Source organism: Kogia breviceps, chromosome 13 (genome assembly GCF_026419965.1).
Source record: "Kogia breviceps isolate mKogBre1 chromosome 13, mKogBre1 haplotype 1, whole genome shotgun sequence".
In the NCBI taxonomy this organism is placed as follows: Eukaryota; Metazoa; Chordata; class Mammalia; order Artiodactyla; family Physeteridae; genus Kogia; species Kogia breviceps.
In genome coordinates, this window is record NC_081322.1 from 42,350,914 (window position 1) to 42,375,836 (window position 24,923).

At 40.2% G+C, this 24,923-nt stretch overlaps 1 protein-coding gene and 1 non-coding gene across 4 annotated transcripts in view; one reads left to right on the forward strand and one right to left on the reverse strand.

Moving 5' to 3' along the window:
• Nucleotides 1-13,966, reverse strand: part of CDK19 (cyclin dependent kinase 19) — a 182,709-nt gene extending 168,743 nt beyond the window's left edge. Inside the window, exon 1 of one of the 3 annotated variants that reach the window (XR_010836256.1) lies at nt 13,717-13,954. Coding sequence is in view for 2 of the 3 variants with exons in the window: in XM_059083624.2 (XP_058939607.1) it covers nt 13,717-13,844 (128 nt within the window). In the remaining variant the exon portion in view is untranslated. Of the gene's footprint in view, nt 1-13,716 lie in introns of all 3 variants that reach the window. The other 2 variants (XM_059083624.2, XM_067011657.1) reach the window with 2 other exon arrangements.
• TRNAE-UUC (transfer RNA glutamic acid (anticodon UUC)) lies at nt 2,375-2,447 on the forward strand. Its single transcript has one exon. It is a non-coding gene; the product is annotated as a tRNA-Glu (tRNA).
• Nucleotides 13,967-24,923: the final 10,957 nt, after the last annotated feature.

The following is a 24,923-nucleotide window of genomic DNA, read 5'->3' on the forward strand; positions in this document are numbered from 1 at the left end:
AATTCTAATATAATTAAAATGACTAGAAATAATAAGGGAAACATCTCTGTATGCAAGGAAAGTAGGATGTGTGTTTTCAAAAAGAAAATGTAGGAGAAGGGAGATGTATTTTGGTTAAAAGAAGGTAATGTTGTCCTCAGGTATAGATGGTTACTTCAGAATGGGAAAGAAAAGAAAAAGGGACAAATTATGGACACAAAAAGTTGAGGAGACAGAGAAGGAGACAGACAAAGAGGGAGAGAGAACAGGAATCTTGTGTGGTCAAACTGGCTAAAAATAGAATTATTATTATAACAGTTTTAAAAATAAGCTTTAATGCCTATACTGTACTTACATAAAACTAAAACTTAATTTTCTTTCATCTGCTAAAAAGAGAAAGCTTCATTGGACTAATGGTCTGCTCTTGATAAGCTATTGTGAAAGGTTTCTGTTTTTAAGTAATCTGCCTAGAAAGTAACAATTTTGTGTTTTATCAAAATAATTTCCTGTGCTTCGTGTTATCTTTATCACCAGGTCTTTGATTACTTGAAAAGAGCTAGTTTTCTCAATATTAAAGTTTTGCTCAGAACTGTAGTCTTCTGTATTTGCCTTTGAAATCCTTAATTGTCACTTTGGTTAAATGGATAATTACTGTTTCATAATGATCTGTGATCTGTTTTAGTCAAGTGTTCAAAATCTTTTGATATTTTGAGAAACTCCCCAATATTGAATTCTAAATGGTCTTTTTGACCTCCAACTAACTTTGGGATTTTCCAGAGGGCCCCTGGATCATCTCAAAAAAATTTGTTCTCTCTCCTCATAAAAAGAGAGATATTAAACTAGTTAGGCTTATTCGATATGTTAAATTACATGGGAAGCATTGTCAAGTAAGAAGTAATGCTAAACTTTGTATCAAGATAAGTGTTCTAGAAATTGTTATGAAATTCTTAGAAACCTGATATGCCCTAGTAGAATATTATTAGTCGCAAGATTATAATTCTAGCTATAATCTTAAAATGTTTTGTGCCACAGAAATAACCAAATTTCCTTGTCAATAATGAACTCTCATCACATCTTTAGCAATGGACATTTTTAAGTCTTCCTTCACTTACAGACAGTTACTGTTTTACTATGATGCTTTTGCAAAAGTGAGACTCATGGAAAGGACCCTACCAAGAACTCTTTACCACTGACACCACTGCAAATTATAAGGTGTCAAACCCTGGGTACATATTTTACAACTGAAGAAGGTTCCACCTGACACCTTGTCCTGTGCAAACGCTGGAGGCTTCGAAATCAAAATGACTAAGGAACAAAGTAGCCAACATCTATGTAGACCGCTTCCTCCTAAAACGTCAGATGAGGAAAGTTTCTTTCCATTCCTCCTCCCCTCTATGACCATCCTTTTCCTAATTCTTACACCATGAAGGTATTTATGATTCTTTTGTACACTTTTTACCATGCTCTGGCGTGGAAATAAAATGCCATTGTCTACATACCCCAGGCCACTGCAATCCAACTTCCAAATGACTGTTGAATTTGCCATGATTCTGGTGATCATATAGTTCTGCCTGTCACAAAATTCTCCCTGATGTCCAATGCCTCACTTTCTTGGAACAAACTCAGTCCCCCTCTATCATGTCATACTCCCTAAATTTGGGGGTTTATTTCCCTGTCTCTGGTTAAACCCCCCCTTTGTAAAGAGCCTAAATACAGGAAAACCTGTATTTAGGCTCTTTACAAAGAAAGGGACACAAGGGAAGGTAACCAGAATAAAACTGCCTCTGTGGTCTACAGAAACCTTAAATTTTAAATTATCAGTAGGCATTCATGATTCAAATTCGCTTCCTTTGGCAGATCCTTCCTCCCTTGGCTAGAAGTAACTACAAATGAGGCTATGGTCAAGAAGCTCTCCTTAACTGTTAAAGATACTGCAGAAACTACTGCTAAAGCAACAGCTGTCCAACAAAAATCTCTAGACTCTCTGGCCAGGTTGTTCTTGATAACAGGATAACCCTTGATTATCTTTTAACTGAGGAAGGAGGTATCTATGACATGGCCAAACACCACTTGCTGGACTTGGATTGACACTTCTGGGAAAATTGAGACCCAGCTACATAAGATCACTAAACAAGCCAATTGTCTTAAGAAAGTTACTTATTTAATAGTCTTTCTTTGACTTATTTGATTCTGATTGGTTTGGGTCTTGGGGACCACGGGTCTGAAGTACACTCCAGACACTGGGAATTATCCTGCTTATATAAATAACTATAGTAGTCTCCTTGGAGCACTGTATTCTCTCAAAAGTTTTAAATACATGTTTGCAGCCACTACCAGCAAGTAAATGATCACCTTAGCTAAGACTAGAATGTCAGAAAAGGAACAAAGAGGGAATTCCCTGGTGGTCCAGTGGTTAGGACTCCGCACTTTCACTGCTGAGGGCCTGGGTTCAATCCCTGGTCAGGGAACTAAGATCCCACAAGCCATAAGGCACGGCCAAGGAAAAAAAAGTGTTAGTCTTTGCTGACTGACATTTCTAATGGTCCCTTTCCCCTTTCAGCAATCCCTTATACTAGTGCATCTGCCTATCCTGACTGACCTCTGTTGTGCCCTTGATAGCTATTTGAGTAAGAAAATTTTTAAAGAATTATAACCAGCTTTTACAAATTTAGGAAAGTGTGAACCAGAGATTTTGTTTCAATCCTTCCAACTATATTATAAACACAGGGGCCTCAAATTTGCAGCTAGCACAGCATCAGACACAAAGTAGAATTCAATAAGTTATTATATTGATTATAATTCCCTACATATTGATAAGTAAAATATAATTTCTCTATGAGTAAAAACAGGAAATGTTCCCATTGTCTTGGTCTAGCACTCAGATTATAAGAAAAATAAGAAGGAAAAGCTAAAAATAGCAAAAAGAACCAAAAAATCACTGAAGAACTGCTTATAATGGTGAAACATTAGAAACAACCTAAATATAAATAGGGAATTTACTTATTTTATTAAAACAATGCCTTATTGGATTCAGGCAGACTCCTGAATCCAGTTCATGCTGAATAAAAGACCAAATTGGTAATCTAGAAAATTAAATAAAAGAAATCATCCAGAATGTAGATGAGAAGGAGTTGAAAATTTTGAGAATGAATTTGAGACAGGGAATATAGTGCATAAAAAGGTCAACATTTCTTAATAAGCATACCTGAAGAAGAGAACAAAAGAGGCAACAGAAGAACTAAATAACAGGAGATAAAAATTGCCCTAAATCAAAGACAAAAGGGCCCACTTAAAAGATCCATAAGAAACTGACAGGATTGGAAAAGGGAAGTGAAGGCATGAAGGTAGGAGGAATGCTACTAAAGCTATTGAATACCACCTTTTAACTTTCGAAGTTGAAGTTATGTTCATAGATCATCTATTCAAAAAATAAATAATGTGTAAAAGACACAAACCAAAAGAAACAAAGCTAGATAAATGAAGGGAAAAAAAAAAAGACTTACACTTTCAAGACAGACTTTGGTGAAACTTTAGAATGAATGGATCAAGTGAAAACTCCTAAGAGTTCCATAGAGGAAAAAAACAAGTTTCCAGAAAGAAACTTCCCATGAGCAACAAGAAATGCCAGAAGCCATGAAGCAATAGTTTTGCATTCTGAGAAAAAAAATATTCTTAATATAGAATTCTATATTCAGCCCAACTATCAATCAAGTCTGAAGACAAAAAACACTATCAGACATGCAAGAACTCAGAAAATCTATACATCCTATATGAAAAAAGTACTTAAAAAGATATCCTCAACTAACCAACAACAACAAAAAAGAATCCAAGAAAAACCAACCATGAGATATGAAGAAAAACTGCTAGCTGAGTATGACCCAGAAGACTTGAAAAAAGGGCAAAATAAGGAAGATCCATTGGGCATTAATACCTGGAGGACTGTTTCAAGCAGCACTTATTTGGTACACAAGCCTACATTTCGTTCTCTATGGGTCTCAATATACTAATTCATTCAGCAATAAATAATTTCATAATCATAGTATTTTAAAGCTGCTGAATGGTTTCCAGTGTTCACTTTTTTAATTCAACCCATAGACAAAAAGCCATGGATAAACTAGAAAGCTATAAAAATTATACTTTAAAAGTCAGGAGATGGAGAAAAAGAACAGGAAAAAAAATTGTAACTTTCCTTAACATTCACACGAAGAAAACCACAGATAATATCTGAATTGACAAACCAAGAAAAATTTAAGTTTATAGTTTAAAGTCATAAAAGTATTCACCACAAAAAAATTTAAATAACAAAGGCAATAAATTTGAAGGTTGAGATGGGAAAAAGGAAAACAGGGGACAGTGAAATCTCACAAAATTGCTCAGCTTTTCTAATGGAAAGTCAACAGAGACTGCCAAAAGTTGATAAATCAAGACAGAATTATACGTATGCTACTTAAAGTTATAATGGTAGGGCTTCCCTGGTGGCGCAGTGGTTGAGAGTCCACCTGCCGATGCAGGGGACACGTGTTCGTGCCCTGGTCCGGGAAGATCCCACATGCCGTGGAGCGGCTAGGCCTGTGAGCCATGGCCGCTGAGCCTGCGCGTCCGGAGCCCATGCTCCGCAACGGGAGAGGCCACAACAGTGAGCGTACCGCAAAAAAAAAAAAAAAGTTATAATGGTAAGCAGCAGCAAAACTTACAACAGAAACAGTTAACACTGGTTATCTCTGAGAAGTGAAGGGGGCTTGGGAGTGGGCAGTGAGAAGGAAGTACTGTTGGAGTTTTTTAATCATGTGCAACTATTATTTGATAAATTTTTTTTTTTAATTTTTGGTTGCATTGGGTCTTCATTGCTGCACGCAGGCTTTCTCTAGTTGTGGCGAACAGCGGCTACTCTTCATTGCAGTGGCTTCTCTTGTGGCGGAGCACAGGCTCTGGGAGCACGGGCTTCAGCAGTTGTGGCACGACAGCTCAGTAGTTGTGGCTTGCAGGTTCTAGAGTGCAGGCTCATTAGTTGTAGCGCACAGACTTAGTTGCTCTGTGGCATGTGGGCTCTTCCCAGACCAGGGATCGAACCGATGTCCCCTGCCTTGGCAGGTGGATTCTTAACCACTGTGCCACCAGGGAAGTCCAATTTGATAAATATTAATAGCATAAAAATAAAAATATTTCCACTTTGATACAAATATACTATAAAGGTGAAAAGATTGCTGAGAACTTAGTTAATAGAACTTTGGTTTTCTAAATTACACAAGCTCAAATTACATATAAATTTCCAGAAGAAAGGAAGGTCACAAACAGTTTTATAATTTGCACCAAAATCCAAAACAATGGGATTCACCCAGGTTTAAGTCACTCGGGACTTCCCTGGTAGCACAATGGTTAAGAATCCACCTGCCAATACAGGGGACACAGGTTCGATCCCTGGTTCGGGAAGATCCCACATGCCGTGAAACAAATAAGCCCATGTGCCACAACTACTGAGCCTGCGCTCTAAAACCCGCGAGCTACAACTACTAAGCCTGCATGCCACAACTACTGAAGCCTGCACGCCTAGAGCTCGTGCTCTGCAACAAGAGAAGTCACCGCAGTCTGAAGCCCACGCACCACAAGGAAGACTAGCCCCTGCTTGCTGCAACTAGAGAACTCCTGCACGCAGCAACAAAGACCCAATGCAGCCAAAAATAAGTTACTTAATTAATTTTTTTAATGCAAATATGATTGTAAAAGGGAAAGGGGAAAAGGAAACTAACTTTTGTAAAAAGCAACAATAGTTTGTGCCTCAAACTGCTTAGGTCTCTCACCAATGAGCTTATTTAACAATCATAACTAAAATAACTTTTCTACAGAAAGATGCAACTAACCCACCTATGAGGTGAAAGTTTTACCTTATTTTTCCAGCAGCCACAGACTTACCTTTCTGTCCAAATGTAAATATCTATAGATATCTGCAAAAGTTTGCATGACAGGGCTTTGGTCTGTGATCACAGAACAAAACAGTTAGCTCGCCTAGCTGGTAATTAAATCCATATGCTGATCACATTCATCTTAGTAACTGAGATCAACCACAAAGTCTCATTGAAATAATATTTTTAAATAGAAAATATACAAGTTCAAAGCCTCTGTAAGGAGGGTATATTTTTCCTTTAGAAAGGCTGACACTATTAGAAATTAAAGATATTTTATAAGGACATAAATTATTTGAGGACTTTACAGGTTACTTCTCTTTGATCCATCACCCACTTCAGTATAAGAACTCACACCCTCAATAAAAAACTACTGCTGCACACTTGTATCTTGAATTACATCCTGTCCTCTCTCTCGAGATTCTCTTTTATCCTACACAATGCATGCTCAAAATGGCTATTACAGGAAGTGTTGGACTCTCAGCTATTTATAAATGGACAAAAATCTTTAAATAGCTCTGTTAGCTACCTCTTTATGGTTCTAAACCTTAAAAACTACCTGTTTTCAAAGAAATAGTCATGCTGGTAATTCAAAATGTTCAGTGTCCTTTTATTTTGGAATCCAAAGCTGCACTAAATTATATAGTCACAATATCACAAGATAACAAACAAGTTGATCTTTAAAAACACATTAGTCGAATACTCTTAGTCTAATCATTTTACCACCAAGAAAATTCCAAATTGCAATATATTGCCTTCAAGCCTTCTATATTGATGTCTAACCCACACTACACTACTTCAGAATTTTGCAAAACACACAATTTAACATCACATATTAACTTTTTATCCAGTTCAAAAATATAATACACAAAAGTAAAAATTCTTAATTCATCAATATTGACATCCATTATACTAAAAAACCCTTTCCATTGATTTACTTTTTTCCTATCTAAAACTGACATGTATTTCCCATGCTGCTAAAACAGTAACTTGCATTTCCTATGCAAACTAATAATTTAGAACTCATTTTATGTATTATGTATTACATAACTCATATTATGTATGTATTAATAATGATTCTTTTTAAAGCCTTAACATTTCTCTTCCTTATTCTCAGCCCTCCTGTCTCCAATCTTTAGAGATTTATATTGGGTACATCACCATATTTGCATCATTTCAACACATTACTTCCAAAAGTAAGCAGCTTTTAGAAACATAACTTACAGCGATACTAATATGCACAAAATACTGTACCTACTAAGGATATTCACCACAGTGTACTAGCAAAAGACTGGAGACAGCCTAAATGCCCATCAAGAGGGATAGTTAAATGTATGTAAGTCAATACAATGTAATATAATGAAACTATTATAAGGAACTAGGCATCTCTGTACATAAGATATGTAATGATCTTCAAGGTTATATACAAGGTTAAAAAATATACAGCAGGAACAGTATAGCACACTACCATTTATCATTAAACACACACCCCCCCAGAGAAAATCTCTCTAAAAAGGAAAACCGGGCTTCCCTGGTGGCGCAGTGGTTGAGAATCCGCCTGCCGATGCAGGGGTCACGGGTTCGTGCCCTGGTCCGGGAAGATCCCACATGCCGCGGAGCAACTAAGCCCGTGAGCCATGGCTGCTGAGCCTGCGCGTCCGGAGCCTGTGCTCCGCAACGGGAGAGGCCACAGCAGTGAGAGGCCCGCATACCACAAAAAAAAAAAAAATAAAAAATAAAAAAATAAATAAAAAGGAAAACCAAGAATGGTTGCCTCTAGAAAGGGAAAAGGGTGACTGGGAAAGGGAAAGCTTACAGTACATTGTATAATCTTTTTTTTTTTTTTTTTTTTTTTTTTGCCATTGAAGAATTTATTGAAGCATCAGAATACTTGGAACAAACACATTGAATGTATCACAAATTACAGATTTGGCAAAGCATGGAGGGTGGCAACCAGATTATATAAGCTTTTTCACGCACACACATTTACTACTTACTAAACACATATGTTTTTTGTAAAATGAAATACTTTTTTTTGAAAAGTAATCAAATATCCTTGATTGATTCCATTCACAAACTGACAGCTTTTCAGTTCAAGTATTAGTTTGCTTTATCAAACTATTTCAGTCTCAAATGTTCTCCTATTACTTGAAAGAAAAAACACAAACTTTCCTATTGCATTTGTCCACACCATCATTTATACTTTTTTTTTTTTTTTTGCGGTACGCAGGCCTCTCACTGTTGTGGCCTCTACCGTTGCGGAGCACGGGGTCCGGATGCGCAGGCTTGGCGGCCATGGCTCACGGGCCTAGCCGCTCCGCAGCATGTGGGATCTTCCCAGACTGGGGCAGGAAGCTGTGTCCCCTGCACCGGCAGGCGGACTCTCAACCACTGCACCACCAGGGAAGCCCTATACATTTTTATTAAAAGGTCACTTCATGGATTTACAAATTGTGTTGCTAAGACACTTGTTCCAAAAAACTCTAAACCTGAGAAGTCCAATACAGTAGCTACTAGCCAGTTTCTCGGTCACACTAACTGCATTTCTTGAGCCACCATGTGGCTAGTGGCTGCCATACTGGACAGCACAGATGCATTTTCATCATTGCAGAAAGTCCTACTAGACATCACTGCTCTAGACTAAAGGCTGGCAAACTAAAGCCTGTGAGCCAAATACAGCCCACCACCTTTTTTTTTTTCCTCCTGGAACACATTCTAATTTGTATTCATTTATACATTGTCTGTGGATACTTTGGCACTACTATGACAGATTCAAGTAATTGTGACATAGATGGTAGGTATGGCCCACAAAACCTGAAATATTTCATGTCTGCCTCTTTACAGAAAAAGTTTGTCAGCCAGTGCTCTAGACAATCAGATTTCATTGAAAAGAACATTCCCCTGGGCTCCAAAAACAAAGTTTTGAAGGCTTGCAGTACATAAAGAACCAATTAAACAAGCTGATGTCCACCTGATTTACTAAGTGATAAAAGTATTTAGTTTTTTTAACATGAATCCATATCAAAAAATTTCCTAAAATACGTTTGAATGCTGACGTTTTCTAAGCATCTCTATAACATCGCTAGTAAAAGCACAGAAGACAGATTACTACAGTCTAGCAATTTTAGAATAACTGGCCTAAGAGGGAAAAAAAGTGATTAATAATTCAAAAAATTACCCACGTTATTTATCAAACTATTAAAAGAAATGTTATCAACTGTCTTGAAAAGCAGCACATTATTTCTTACAGAAAAAATTACACTAGACCTAGTTAATGTTACATAAATATTTACATTGAACTGCTTATCTCAAGTAACATCCCCATATTTCAGGCTTTCAAAACAATTACTGAAAACACCAGTTAAGTATGTTTACCAGAACAGAAAAAATATATATATGTTTTCCAATTTAGGGCATTTTTTAAAATTTAATACAATTTTTGAGTGTGCTTACATACCCAACCCTGTCAAGTTGCTGGAAACAGGATGATGATGATCCATTTGTAGTTAATATTTTATGGAGCAGACTAATATCACAGTGATATTATACACATAAGAACAAGAGGGGCAGAAACACAGATAATGAGTACACTGGGTAACTAAGGGAAGGCTTCTAGAAGAAAAGCTATTTGAATTGGGTATTGAAGTGGGAGCAGGAATTTCCCAGGTTTGTGGGAGGGGGAAGGAAGAGAGAGGGATGGTAGAGCAACACCATTCTGGTTTGAGTGCAGAAAAAGAAAATGAGACATGAAAAGGACTCAGCAAATCCTAGGAAAAAAATGAGCAGTTGAATGCTACAGAAGCATATGGCTTGAACACACTGGGGAAAAAAGGAGGGAGGTGGTGGCAGGCGTAAAGGCTGTAAAGACTAAAGACTTTAAGATCCAAATGCAAATGGCTTTACACGTCAAACTAGGGAATTAAGATCTGATGTAACCGTATGAGCCACAGAGAATATACAGCTTTACAAGAAGAGATATGACATGATTGATTTTATTTTGTAACAGTGGCAGCAACTTGGATCTTGGACTACAGTGAGGGAAGACTAATGACAGAGACCAATTCGGCTGTTATGCAAATCAGAGATGACGGCCAAAAGTAATGAGACTGAAGATGAAACCAGATGAAGAGAAGCAACTGCATGTGGTAGAATCTCCAGGCCTGAACTCCTACGTTTTTAAAATGCCCCTCATATGTGATACTTTCCCTTTTCCATATTTTTCAGTACAGATGTAGTACCCTTTGCATGGAAGAAGTTTATACAATAAGATTGTCAAAAGTGGAAGCAATGTGGTCTTTTTTGTTTTTTCTCCCAAGGTATTAGGAGGGAAAACACATTAGGAAATACAAGAGCTCAAGAGTCAAGAGATCTGGATTACAGGCTTGTCTTTGCCAAGACTATGGACATGAAAAAAAACCTCTAAAAGCTCTGGTTTTCTCATTTGTAAAAAGACGAAATTAGACTAGATGATCTGAAACTCCTGAAAGCTCTGAAATACTATGATCATAGCGATACATCTTTAATCTTTGGGAGGTCTCCAAAAAAATGCAAATACAATTATCTATTTTAACTACAAACAAAATGTGAAAAACCCGTTAAAAACATACTACATTTATTGTGAAGGATTCATGACAGACATTAAGACATGCAGTTACCAACTACTTCTCATCCGAAACCCTAAGGCAAAACTGAAACTCAGTAAGATAACTCTGTCAGCCATTTCACTTTCAATTACTATATTTCAAAATAACTCCAAAAAGCAGCATTCTTTTATTGGAGTGGTTCAAAAGACTAAATGAATGTCTGCAAAGTTGAATGGTAGTATTGTTGGGTACAACAGTTTTCAGACATAACACTAGTCTATGGAATCATGTATGCCTGAACCTCTTATTCACAAAAGAACTTTTTAACAATATTCCTTTATCAATCAAAACAAGAAGTGTCTCAAACTTGATAAATATGGTCTTGAGATTTGTAACCATACTGTTATGTGACTTTTTCCTAATGTTGAAAACTGTATTACAAATTCTTGCTCATAAAAAGTCTAGAAATATTCTAAACTGGTTTCTCTTCAAGAATAACTTCTAAGCCTGATTTTTTTTTAAAAAAAATAAGGATAGTTGGGTCAAAAGACCCCCTTCCTTCAAAACAAAAAGATGGAACAAACAACATTTTTATTAAAGGTGAAAAACCCAGATGTAAATCTTGCATTTCCAGTCCATTATAAATTTATGTAGCATAATTAATACAGCCTAAGTTAAAGTCATATTTCAAGGGAAACAACATTCTAAGGTCCTGTAAACTCTAGTATTAAACTATAAGCAGAGGCTTTTCTAATGATGTTTTAGGTTACATTACTTCTTCCAGTGTTTCTTCTAGAGACCTGAACAATTTTGGGGTTATGTACTACATTACATACACCAGAATAGTTCCTCTTTAGGGTACTCACATGATTTCTCTCTTGCCCCCTAAAATAGCATTATACATCTGAGTTAACCAAAATAAATTCTGGAAAGAGCTATACTGTAATTTACCATGATCAGAGTGTAAAATCCTTTACTATGCGAATCTGTATCAGTTTAGAACCATCACTAAAAACTTTCTGTTCTTTCAAATAGCTGGTATCAATGAACATAAAACCAATCCTGCTACCAACCCACAAGAGATATGGGTGTCTACTATAAAGCCTTAAATCTCAACTAGACTCTTGGTCCAAGAAGAAAAACCTTTATACTGATTTTTCTTACATGTAATTTAGTGATTTAAAGTAACGCTTTCAGATCCTGAAAGTTTTTTTTAAAAGCATATATTTTGAAGATATACAAACTGATCTTACTCTACTGAAGAAGCTTTATTAATTCTAATTAAACAAATTTCACTCAAGAAGGAAGTGTATTCAAATCAAGAATTTTATTAGAAGGGAAAATATTCAAAAAGAACAAATATAAGCGGGAATTAAATTATCTGTTCTTTGTTGTAGCCCGTGCTATTCAAATACAATTCAGAAGCAGAATTTAACTTTTCTTAAAAGCTGCTTGCTAAAAAAAAAAAAAAAATTTTTAAACAGAATTTAAATACATTTTTAAAAATTCCAGTCCAAATATAAAGTTAGCAGGAGGAGTATGAAAAACACCACCTCTGATTTGTTTTGTAATGCCAGTACCGAAATAGGAAAGCTAGATGTGCTTTCCCCAAATATATGATAAGATTCCCACAGGAACACCAGTATAACAAGTAGAGTGGATATTCCAAAAACAAAACACAAGTTAATTATAGTACTTCACATTCCAAGAGACTCATCCAAGGACACCTGGCAATTAACTAAGGAATTATGAGAAAAGTTTACAAACAACTGAGTACTATGGGGCCCGTTCACTTACAACGAGAAAAAATTATTTGCAATAATAATCCTTTACACTTGTAACGTACCTTGTAGTTTTCACCATACTTTATGATAAAAGTTTATAAAGTCGTGTTTGCTCCTTCCCTGTATAAAATTAGCAAGCGCGCGCACCCGCGCGCGCACACATACACAAACCCCCTACCTACTTTGGTCCTAGAGTTCATCAATCAACCCAGAGACTGTGCAGAACGATAAGGAGCACTTCAGGTCTTACTAATGTCACTGTGGCTCACATTCAGTTCATTCAGAAATGTTTCGCTACGATCCTAAAAACTCTCATCCACATAGCTGGATCGTCTTTAAAGTTTAAGCGGGATAGGCAGATGTTCCCGGGCTCCCTAACTCTGGGGAAGGGGAACTCCTGCCAGGACGGGCCCTGAGGTGACGAATGGTTTTAACCCACTCTTCGCAGGCAGAGAACTGGTTCCACCTGTCCTGGAGTACGAGCCGTGTGCCCTCCAGTACGAAGGACAGGCATTCTCAATACAACGTCCAGCTCTCCTTCTCCTATGAGAACAATCAGTAAGGGCTTCCTAAAGGGTTCCTACGATTCTCCCTCAACTCCCAGGAAAACAAAGGTTCAGGCCCAGGTCTGTTACTCGAATTCCGTTCTGGATAATCTAGGTACCCCATAAACCTCAGCACGCAGTCATTTGGCAGAGGATGGAGTGGAGGACCTAAGAATACCCAAGGTGCGGGAAAATGAGCTACCAGAGCGAACTCTGAAGTTCTGCGAGCAAAACGCGGTTAATCTCTCAGAAGGTCCTACATTCGACGGAAGGTGCGGAACTGAGAACGTGAGAAATCGAAATCTGAGGCAGGCGAAGCGGCGTGGAGAAGTGGCCGGGTATACGACTGGGACTGAGGGACTGCGCGGAGGGGCCATCGGGTTGGCTGGCCCTAAGGGCGAAGGTGCCCAACAGCTCAGACCCGTGAGGCTGGCGAAGACCCAGACGCACGGCCGGCCGACGGACTCCAAGGCTAGGTTTCAAACCGCCGCCCCCGGGAGGCGCTCAGCCGATTGGAAGTTCCACCACGACCGTCACCAGCCCAAGGCCGGAGCGGCAACTCCTCGGCGGAGCTCTCCCAGCCCTCCGCGTCTCCCCTGGAGACCAGACACCCACAAACTCCACCTCCCACCGAGGTCCCAACTCGAGTCCCGCCGCCAGCTCCATGCGCGCGGAGGGCGCCCCGCAGGACCGGACCTACGCCCCCCAACCGGGCTGCGCCGCGGGAGTTCAAGGGGTGCGACGGGGCCGCGCGGGGGGCGAGCAGAACCCACGTCCCTCAGAGTCTGCCCCGGGACGCGGCCCCGCGACCACCTCCGCCTCGCCCCCCGGGCACGGCCCGACCCGGCTCCGACCCACCCATCCCGCGCGGTCGCGGGCAGAGCTAGGACCCGAGCAAGCCTACTCCCCCCGCCCCTGCTCTTACCCATCTTTTCGCCTCGCCTTGTAGACGTGCCCGTAGGTGCCGCGTCCCACTTTGCACCCTTCGTACTCAAACAAATCCTCCACCCGCTCCCGCTCCGCCGCCAGCTTCGCCTTGAAATCATAATCCATTGTCTGCTTTCCCCATAGAGGCACCGGAACGCGGGGGCCGCCGCCGCTCAGTCCCTCCTCCTCCTCCTCCCCCCGCGACCGCCGCTCCACTTCTCGGGCCACCTCTCGGGCGCGCGCGCGCGCCGCCCGCCGCCCCGCGATCCGCCTTCAGCAAGAGACTCCTCGGCGGCCGCTGCAACCACCTCCTCCACCTCCTCCTCCTCCTCCTCCTCCTCCGCGGCAGCGGCGGCGGCGGCGGCGGCTCCCGCAGGAACCCCCAGTCCCGCCTCCCCCCTTCATTTCCTTGTTTTGGAACCTGGTGGGCCGCGCCGCGGCTTCCTCGAGCTCATTAACGAACCAGCCCGCCCGCCCCGAGATCGCGGAGATTCCTGGGAAATGTATTTCCTCAGGCCTCAGGAATGGCTTGAGTTTTGCGGCTGAAGGAAATACAACTCCCAGGCTGCCGTGGGCATCTACAGCCCCACCTTCACAAAGCGTGTACGCCTGCGCACTGAGACCACCGCCCTCAGGTAGCGTTGGACTACCACCAGTTCTTGTGAAGGTAGAAAGCGCAAAGTTGTGGTGTGCTTTCTGCGAGTCTGTGGGAGCTGGTGGAAAGAAGGCGCTTGTTCTGGTGCAAGGAAGGTACTCTATTATAATTACCCCCGTGCGAGAAGGAGAGTGGAAAGTGTTTAACAAGCGCCTTGCCCAGGAGTTTTGCTCCAGCGGTTTACGAGGGAAGGACTGTGGTTAGGGCAGTTGTACTGAAGATTGTTGTTTGTTTTTTTGTAGCAATTGTCCCGCCTCTTAACCCGCCCCCATCCAGCCGCTCATTGGTGGAGAAGAAAGAATGACGTCCTCGTTGGTGCGTGGGTATCCCCAGGCTTTGGCTTCTTTCCGACTCTTGATTGGTAATTGGATGTGCTAGATTTTTCCTGATAGGATAATCTTTTTTCTTTACGATGCAAAAACCGTATTTCAAAAGCTGAACATTCAGCGGTTTCCTACTTCTAGCATCGGCCAGTGAACATGTAACTTCTGCGCCCTAGTCAGCCAATCATCCTTTTCTTGGCGCTCTAGTCATGGTCTCCTCTTACCATATGTGATTCCCACAGCCAAGCTTTTGGCCATCTGTCTAAGGACAATTAAGGTGCCTGCGGAACGCAGCGTTTTGAAAACAATCATTTGGGTTGGATTGTAAAAGGATTTTAACGGTTTATGCATAATGGTGACGTTGTCCTAGAATGTTTAAGAAAGTCTCCCTTATCAAGGTGAACGTTGATTCATTATTGCGTGCATAAAACGTAGCAAATGCTTGGGATGCAATCTTAAACATGGTTGGTGCTAGGATGGGACTTACACACCACATTCAGTGGGAGCATAGAGCAGGAAATAGCCAATTCTACCTGAAGTGGTAAGGAAAGTTAATAGCATTGACCCGCCTGCTAGGTTTTGAAAGAAACCTGGAAAACTAGAGAGAGGCGTGGGGGTGGGGTGGGGGGAATTGTTTACTTACTAAAACAGTGTTTCTTGGGAAACTTCCTCAGATCTTGAAGTAAATCATGAAGTGTCTTGAGTTTCTGTTATTTCCAGGCACTATGGTAAATGCTGGAGATACCAGATGAAAATTGGTCTTCTCCAACAGGGACTAAAATGTATTGAAAAAATAAACATGCAAACAAAGTAAAAACTATGTGGGTACAAAGAGCAATAGCAGAATAGGAGGACTTCCAGAAGGGTCCGGGTAGGCATCATTAAGGGGGTAGTTTTCAGCCAAAATTTAATCTTATTTGAAGGACAAGTGGGGAAGTAGCAAAGAATTATTTCTGGCAGAATGGCATGTGTATATATCATTGACAGAACCTGATATATTCTGACATGCAAATAGCTTGAACATTACAGATTAAGGCAGGAAAAGATGATGGCTAAAAAGAGACTGAAGAGATAAGCAGAGGTCAGAATATGAAGACCTATATATGTCAATCAGAAGCTTTACATTTCCTCATTCTATAGGCAATAAAAAGCCACTGAAGACTTTTGAGCCAAGAAGTAATCAATATTGTGTATTCAAAAAAAAATACTTCTGGACTTCCTCGGTGGTGCAGTGGTTAAGATCTGCCCGTCAATGCAGGGGACATGGGTTTAATCCCTGGTCCAGGAAGATCCCAAATGCCGCGGAGCAACTAAGCATGTGAGCCACAACTACTGAGCCTGCAGTCTAGAGCCCATGAGCCACAACTACTGAGCATGTGTGCCACAACTATGAAGCCTGCACACCTACAGCCCGTGCTCTGCAACAAGAGAAGCCACCGCAATGAGAAGCCTGCGCACCGCAAGGAAGACCGATGCAGCCAAAAATAAACAGAATTAAATCTTAAAAAAAAAAAGTTTCACCACACCGTTGTTACCAAGGATGGGGGAAACAGACATTCTCCTGCATTGCCAGTGGAAGTATATGTTCACAAAATATGTGCCAATACATACATTAGATTTTAGTTTGACAATATCTATCAAAATTACATAACAGTGTCCTACAATTATACTCCTTGGGGCAGATGCTCTGATAAGCCTTCCTAGACACACACCCCTTCAGGACTAAAGGATGTACTATTCCCCCAAGCTGCTGGGAGTGCTGCTGCAAACAGCCTTCAGCTGTCAACCCTCTTCAGGAATTCCCTTGTCTAAAGAGCCACCTCAGCTCACCTCACCTCACCATTTTCCTGGAGCACCCTACATCTAATGACTGATTAATGCATGGATATAAAAGCCAAGACCTCTCACCCCACTTCAGGACAACTCTGATCCTATCTTCAGGACTCCCTGTTGGGCTGACTCAGGCCGTCACTGAGAATGCATTGCAGACCAACTTCTCAATCTCCCCCATCCTGCTTTCTTCCTTTTCCTTCCACAAGTATTGATCCCATCAACATTCTGTAATAAACTGATTACATGTTAATCTCCATATCAAGGTCTGCTTCCCCAGGAGCCCAGTTTGTGGAATTCCCCATGTATGCAAGATGATATAACTTAAGGTTATTCATTGAGCATTGTTTCTACTAGGAAAGGACTGGGAAACAACAAAAGTGTTCATTAGAAAAGGACTGGATAAATAAATTATGGCACATGCACCAATGGATTATTATGCAGCCCTAAAAATAATGCAAAAGCTATGAAATATGCCTCTCAGATCTCCTTGCAAGAAAGCCCCAGTTGCTAAGCTCTGGATCTACCACTGCATTTGCAATGAGGCCACAGTCCCCAACGGTTGCTCCTAGCCTATGACTGACCATAGCAGGATACTATGCTGGGAGTGCTGCATAGGCAGGTCCATTCCTGCAAGATGCAGAGTTCCTCTGACAGGTGAGTTGAGCTTAAGGACTCCCCAGGCATAAGCCTGTCTGACACTTTCTTCGAACTCTGTTGCAGTCTGAGTCACTGCCTACCCAACCCTCCTTCCTTCCCTCTCTCCTTCACAGGGGCAGATTAGCATCACGATCTGACAGCTCCCTCCTTTCTCTACCTCACAGGCATTTCCTCCAATAAGTGTCTTACAGGTCTAATCCCATCTTAGCATCTACTTTTCAGAAGACCTGATCAATGAGGAAATTGTTTAGGTATTGAAATGGAAAGACCTCCAAGATATCAATATATTTTTAAGTGAAAAAAAAAAGCAAGAATCAGAAGAGTGTCCATAATATGTTAACATTTTTATACAAAAGAAAAAATACATACTTTCTTGTGAATGCATGAGTTATCTTTAGAAGGACCACAAGAAACCGTTGGCTCAAGGAAGGAAAACTGTGCTTGAGAATCAGAGGTAGGAGGGAGAATTTGTACTGTATACCTTTCTGAATTTTGATCCATGAAATACTGCCTTTTCAAAAGGTAAGTAAATAAAATATAAATTTTAAAAAAAGAAACTTGGCTAAAAAAGAAGGAGAAAGATAGATAGGATTGTAGCTACCATGGTCAAGGGAGGTTCAGAGTTTTGTTATTAGTTTGTGTTTAATAAGGGGAAGGAACTTTTCATATATATTTTTATTGGAATATATTTGCTTTACAGTGTTGTGTTAGTTTCTGCTGTACAGCAAAGTGAATCAGCTATATGTATACATATATCCCCTCTTTTTTGGATTTCCTTCCCATATAGGTCACAACAGAGCATTGAGGAGAGTTTCCTGTGCTATACAGTCAGTTCTCATTAGTTATCTATTTTATACATAGTAGTAGTGTATATATGTCAATCCCAATCTCCCAATCCATACCACCCCCCCTTCCCCCTTTGGTATCCATACGTTTGTTCTCTACATCTGTGTTTCTATTTCCACTTTGCAAATAAGTTCATCTATACCATTTTTCTAGATTCCACATATAAGCATTAATATACAATATTTGTTGTTCTCTTTCTGACTTACTTCACTCTGTATGACAGTCTCTAGGTCCATCCACATCTCTGCAAATGGCACAATTTCATTCCTTTTTATGGCTGAGTAATATTCCATTGTATATATTTACCACATCTTCTTTATCCATTCCTCTGTTGATGGACATTAAGGTTGCTTCCATGTCCTGGCTGTTATAAATAGCTGCAATGAACATTGTGGTGCATGTATATTTTTCAATTATGGTTTTCGCCAGGTATATGCCCAGGAGTGGGATTGCTGGATCATATGGTAGTTCTATTTTTAGTTTTTTAAGGAATCTCCATACTGTTCTCCATAGTGGCTGTATCAATTTACATTCCCACGAACAGTGCAAGAGGGTTCCCTTTTCTCCACACCCTCTCGAGCATTTATTGTTTGTAGTTTTTTGATGATGGCCATTCTGACCGGTGTGAGGTGGTACTCATTATAGGAACTTTTCATATATTGAAGGAAAAGAGCTGGTGGAAAAAGAAGAGGTGAAACCAATACTCTTCAGTACAGTGTTCAATAAATTACATGAGATATTGAACACTTTGTTAAAATAGGCTTTGCATTAGATGATTTTGCCCAACTCTAGGCAAATGTAAGTGTTCTGAGTATATTTAAGGTAGGCCAGGCTAAGCTATGATGTTCAGTAGGATAGGTGTATTAAACGCATTTTCAACTTAACAATATTTTCCATTTAACGATGGGCTTGACAGGACATAACCCCATCGTAAATCAAGAAAGATCTGTAATAACTTTTCATTTCTATATGAGGTGGGAAGCATGATCAAATGCAGAGAGAAAAAAGCGGTGGGAGTAAGGGCAGGGGGCTTGAAGAAGGAATGATGATTTTGGCAAGTAAGTGGATTGAGAATGAGAGCTAACATTTACTGAATCCTAGGCATTTCATATAAGCTAGCTAATATATAATCCTTACAACCACCATGGGAGGAAGGTAAATATTACCCCCATTTTACAGATAAAAATACTGAGGCTCCAGGAGGATAGTTTGTGTAGTCAGTCAATGATAGGATTTAATCCCCAGTCTCTAGGACAATAGAGAACAAAGACTGCACTGCCAAGTATCAGTGTCATTTATCAAGATCAAATTATCCCAATGAGACATTTATCCTCTTTGTTGCACTCTATTTTATATGTTAAAATTACCGCCTCTGCTTTTTTTTCCTTCATATGTGGTTGATATCAGTCACTAGTTCCCCCTTCTCAGTGCAGGGAAGAGTCATAGGGCTTATGAAATGCAGAAAATTTATAGTTGCCACTGCCACTGAGATGTTCGTTGTCTCAGCATGTATAAGAGGCCTTCCTTGCCTTTGCTCTTTCCACTCAACCAGCAACAGTTCTCTGGCCAATCAGATTTTACATGTAAATACCTGTTATTCTTCTGGAAGGCATATTCATTTTACTTAAACATTGATTTAAAGTCTGAGAACAAAGCTCCTTTTAATAAGGATGGTCTAAGCTTAAAGGCTGTTGGGGAAACAGATTCTGGTCTCTTCAGTACAGAGTCAATATCAGGGAAGCTGAAGAAGAGGATGGGAAGCAATGGAATTAAGAATCAGACCTCTTTCCCTACTGGATGAGGATGCAGGCCAGACTAAGGGAGGGATACCCACCTGCTGCTGATAGAGTGCAGGAAGAGGCTGATGCCTGTGTCAGTTTCCTAGCACTGTTGTAACAAATTACCATAAACTGAGTGTCTTAAAACAAAAGAAATTTATTCTCTCACAGTTTTGGAGGCCAGAAGTCTGAAATCAAGATGTACAGAGGGTTGGTTCCTTCTAGGGGCCCAAAGGGAAAATCTGTTCCATGCCTCTCCATTAGATTCTGGTGGTTGCTGGTAAGCTTTGACAAATTCCTTGGCTTGTGGCAGCATAACTCCAATATCTGGCTCTATCTTCACGTGGCCTTCTTTCATCTGTGTCTGTGTCCAAATCCCCCTCTTCCTAAAAGGATATCGGTCATATTGGATTTAGGCCCCAACCTAAACCAGCATGTCTTTGTTGTAACTTGTATGCAGCTACAAAGACCTTATTTCCAAATAAGATCACACTCAGATTCCAGGTGGACATGAATTTAGGGGGGACGCCATTCAACCCAGGATAGTGCCTGAGCTTTGACTGTGTCTGAATGAGGGGCCATCCTGAAAAAAGGAAGACAATGGTCCTTGACTTAACTCACACCACTTTCAGTGGGAGTGAGAGGGAATCTTTGGGATCCCCAGGCTGGGCTTTCTTTTTTGTTTCTGTTTTTTTAAAAATAAATTTTATGCTACGTGTATTTTCTGTGAAAGAATTTGATTTTTTAAATATATTTATTTATTTATTTTGGCTGCATTGGGTCTTCATTGCTGCACGCGGGCTTTCTCTAGTTGCGGCGAGCGGGGGCTACTCTTTGTTGCGGTGCGCGTACTTCTTACTGAGGTGGCTTCTCTTGTTGCAGAGCACGGGCTCTAGGCGCGTGGGCTTCAGTCGTTGTGGCTCGTGGGCTCTAGAGCTCAGGCTCAGTACTTGTGGTACACAGGCTTAGTTGCTCCGCAACATGTGGGATCTTCCCGAACCAGGGCTCGAACCCATGTCCCCTGCTTTGGCAGGCGGATTTTTTTTTTTTTTTTTTGCGGTACGCGGGCCTCTCACTGCTGTGGCATCTCCCTCTGCGGAGCACAGGATCCAGACGTGCAGGCCCTGCGGCCATGGCCCACGGGCCCAGCTGCTCCGCAGCACGCGGGATCCTCTCGGACCGGGACACGAACCCGCGTCCCCTGCATTGGCAGGCAGACTCTCAACCACTGTGCCACCAGGGAAGCCCGGCAGGCGGATTCTTAACTACTGTGGCACCGGGGAAGTCCCTATCCTTTCCTTCTTTAAACTTCTTAGCCCCACTATAGCATGAATTGTTTCCTGACACCAGAATGCAGCCAGCCCTAGGTGTTAAACAAAAAAAACAAATAAATGATAACCACCCAGAAATTAATAAGGCCTATTCACATGCCAGTAAGGAATTTGAAAAGTTTGATCTAAACATTTAAAAAATGAGTTTATTTGACATAAGTAGAGAATGAAAGAATAAAGTGATGGTTTCAACAGTTTGTTTAAGTCGAAAGGCAAGGTCGGATTTCCCTGGTGGTGCAGTGGTTAAGAATCCACCTGCCAATGCAGGGGACACGGGTTCAAACCCTGGTAGGGGGAAGATCCCAGGTGCCGCGGAACAACTAAACCTGTGCGCCACAACGACTGAGCCTGTGCTCTAGAGCCCACGAGCCACAACTACCGAGCCCACATGCTGCAACTACTGAAGCCCTCGTACCTAGAGCCCGTGCTTCACAACAAGAGAAGCCACCTCAGTGAGAAGCCCCCGCACCACAACAAAGAGTAGCCACTGCTCTACGCAACCAGAGAAAACCCGCGCGCAACAACGAAGACCCAATGCAGCCAAAAATAAATAAATAAATTTATTTTTTTTAAATGGAAAGGTCGGTGCGCCCAGCTCCCAATGGGTTAGTCGTGAGGAGAACTGAGCTGCAAATCTTGCATATCAGGTTCACTGCATATGTGATGGAATTAGTAAAGCAAAGTCATGACTTTTTTAATGCTTATGCCCTTAGTCATTACCAGTTTATAAGCTATGTGGAAGTCAAATTTGAATATGGGTAAAATTTCTCTTAACAGTCATATCTAAGTCAAGGAAATTTATTGAAGAGCTCTACTAAGTTGTTTCCTCATGGTTTAAGGCTCAACTCAGGATCATCTCTTTCAGGAAGTCTTCTCTTCCCTCCCCCAGACTAGGTTGGGTGCCCCTCATCCGTAATGGTAACATCCTGTGAGACCTCTCTGCACTTTGCTTATCTTATACATATAATGTTTATCTGTCTTTCTTCCCAGATAGTCTGTGACCTCCTAAATGAGCAAGGATTAGATTGGTTGCTTTCCACATTCTTATATTTGATTATTTTTTTGGTCTGGGTATACAATTCCAAGTTAAAAATTAATTTTTCTCAGAACCATGAAGGCATTACCCCCACTACTTTCTAACATTCTGTGGTTCAGATGTGTTATAAGACTGTTTTACCCCTTTTTAAGTGTCCTATTTTTTTCCATAGAAATGTTTAGCGTCTGTTCTGTAATCTTTTTTTTTTTTTAATTTATTTTTTTATGGCTGTGTTGGGTCTTCGTTTCTGTGCGAGGGCTTTCTCAAGTTGTGGCAAGCGGGGCCACTCTTCATTGCGGTGCGCGGGCCTCACTATCGCGGCCTCTCTCGTTGCGGAGCACAGGCTCCAGATGCGCAGACTCAGTAATTGTGGCTCACGGGCCCAGTTGCTCCGCGGCATGTGGGATCTTACCAGACCAGGGCTCGAAGCCGTGTCCCCTGCATTGGCAGGCAGATTCTCAACCACTGCGCCACGAGGGAAGCCCTGTTCTGTAATCTTGAAGATATCATCTTTCACAGGGATGTCTGGGTGTGGGTATTTTTCATTCATTTTGCTCTGTCATTTCCTCTGGTATTCTCCTTCCTCTTCTCCAGTGCTGTCACGTCACTACCCCTTTTTGCACCCTTTGGCTGCAAACTAAATCACTGTGCTGTACACCTGAAACTAAGACAATATTTAAATCAACGATACTTCAATTTAAAAAAAATCAGGCAAGCTAGTGTCTTTGGCAGGTGATTAATATATGTAAGCAAAGATACTAATCAGTCTTAACACTTCTGAAATGTTAATTCTTTATTAGTTGAACCTAAAATAAATCAATAAGAGTATTGAAACATAATGAGGATGAAATCCAAAATTTGTTGAACAGAAACAATATCAATGGTATGTCATATGTGAAGATTATTGTGTGTGATCATTTGGTTTTATGATTATGATGTTTTAATAAATGTACTAGTTATATCCTTGCCGATGTATTTTTGCTAATCTTTCATAAAGTGGAAGTTTTGTTGTAATGATACATATCAGACTGTATTCAGTGTTACAGAATCAGTATTCTACGGAGAATGAAGAAATAAAGCACTAATTAACTAACTTAACCACCATATTTTCTTTCATGATAAAAGTTAGAGACAGTTTAAATAATGGTTAAATAAATAATAGCATATCCCTTCAGTGGATTACACTGCAGCCATTTAAAAGAATGGTATAGATCTAATCTGTATTAATAAAAAGGGATATCCATTTATAGTGTGGAGTAAACAACAAACAAACAAAACACCTCACAATAGTTTATAGACTATGGATAATTTGCCATAATATCTTTCATATAGGGTATCTCCCAAACATTTCTGATCATGCATTTTTGTTTTAAACTGTTAGGACATTCATAGGAATTCTATGCTAATATTTTCATTTTAAAATCATAATAAAGCATAAGATATCAACTGGCTTAAGTTGGGAGGTTTTAAATATCTATATACACCTTCATTTATTTTACTGAGAGTGAACCTCATGGGAAGAGCAAGTTAATAATATTTATAAGCTGATGAAGGGTTGGTCCCTATTGGTAGGTACAAAAGAATATTTTCTTCCAGTTGTCTACATGCCTTCTGTAGAGATTAGAAGAATTCTGGCTGAAGTTTTAGCATCCCCGTCTGTAACTGATACATAAAATATTCCTCTGATTGTGTAAATTAAGTCTTCTAAGAATTAGAGATAATCCATTTCTAAAGAGCTTATTAAGAATTTTTTTCAGCCTCTGCTGGGTTTTAGTAATTAAGGAAGAAGAAAAAATGCAGTCTATATTCCATCCGTATTTAGTCTGCAAGTGTAAAGAACCATAGACCCCTTAAAAGTCACATTTTCATTATCTTAACAGCTACTTGCTAATTGCACCCTTGAAATATATCCCATTAAATTGTTTGATGCTCCTTGGAAAAGGACCTATGTGATACATTCCTTTTGGACCTTAATACCAAGGAAATTGTCTCTGGAATAATTTCCTTATGTAATTTACTGAGTTTTCCTTTTTGATTTGGTGATTAGGAAGCTCAGTGTTAATATTTCAGACTCGCCTATAGTAACTGCGTTAGGCTATGTGGTAGGTGTTTTCCTATTCTACTTTCACTGATTCTAATTTGTTTTAATTTAAACTTTTCTGTATGTGTCTCATAAACTATTTCATTCCTTATGGAAACTTTTATAATTTATATCTTACCTATTCATGAACAACTGGTCATTATTTTAATACCTATCATTTCTCATGGATTTATAAAAATGGTGTCTCCTACACACTTGAGTGATACAGGCAAAAGTTATTTTATTCTTTCCAGGCAAGATATGAAAAAGGAAAGTAAATAAAGTAGCATTACTGCATACCTACCATGTTATAGGCACTGTCATAGGCACTTTTTAGCATACATTATCTTTTTATCCGTTTAACAATCTTGTGAAACAAGATCCTACATTTCGATATGTTAAGTGATTTGCTGTCACACTGTTATTTAGGAGTGGACCTCAAATTCTGATTCTTTAAATCATGCTTTCTCCATTGTATTATAACCACCTCCGAATTTTATTACTGCTAGAGTCATCAGCAACTGCACCTTAAAAGCATTTTTCTGGGGCAGTACTTCTCAAACATTAATGTACAGATGAACCACCTGAGGATCTGGTTAAAATGCAGATTCTGATTCAGTAGGGCTGGGGAAGGGCCTGAGCATCTGCATTTCTAACTGCACGCAG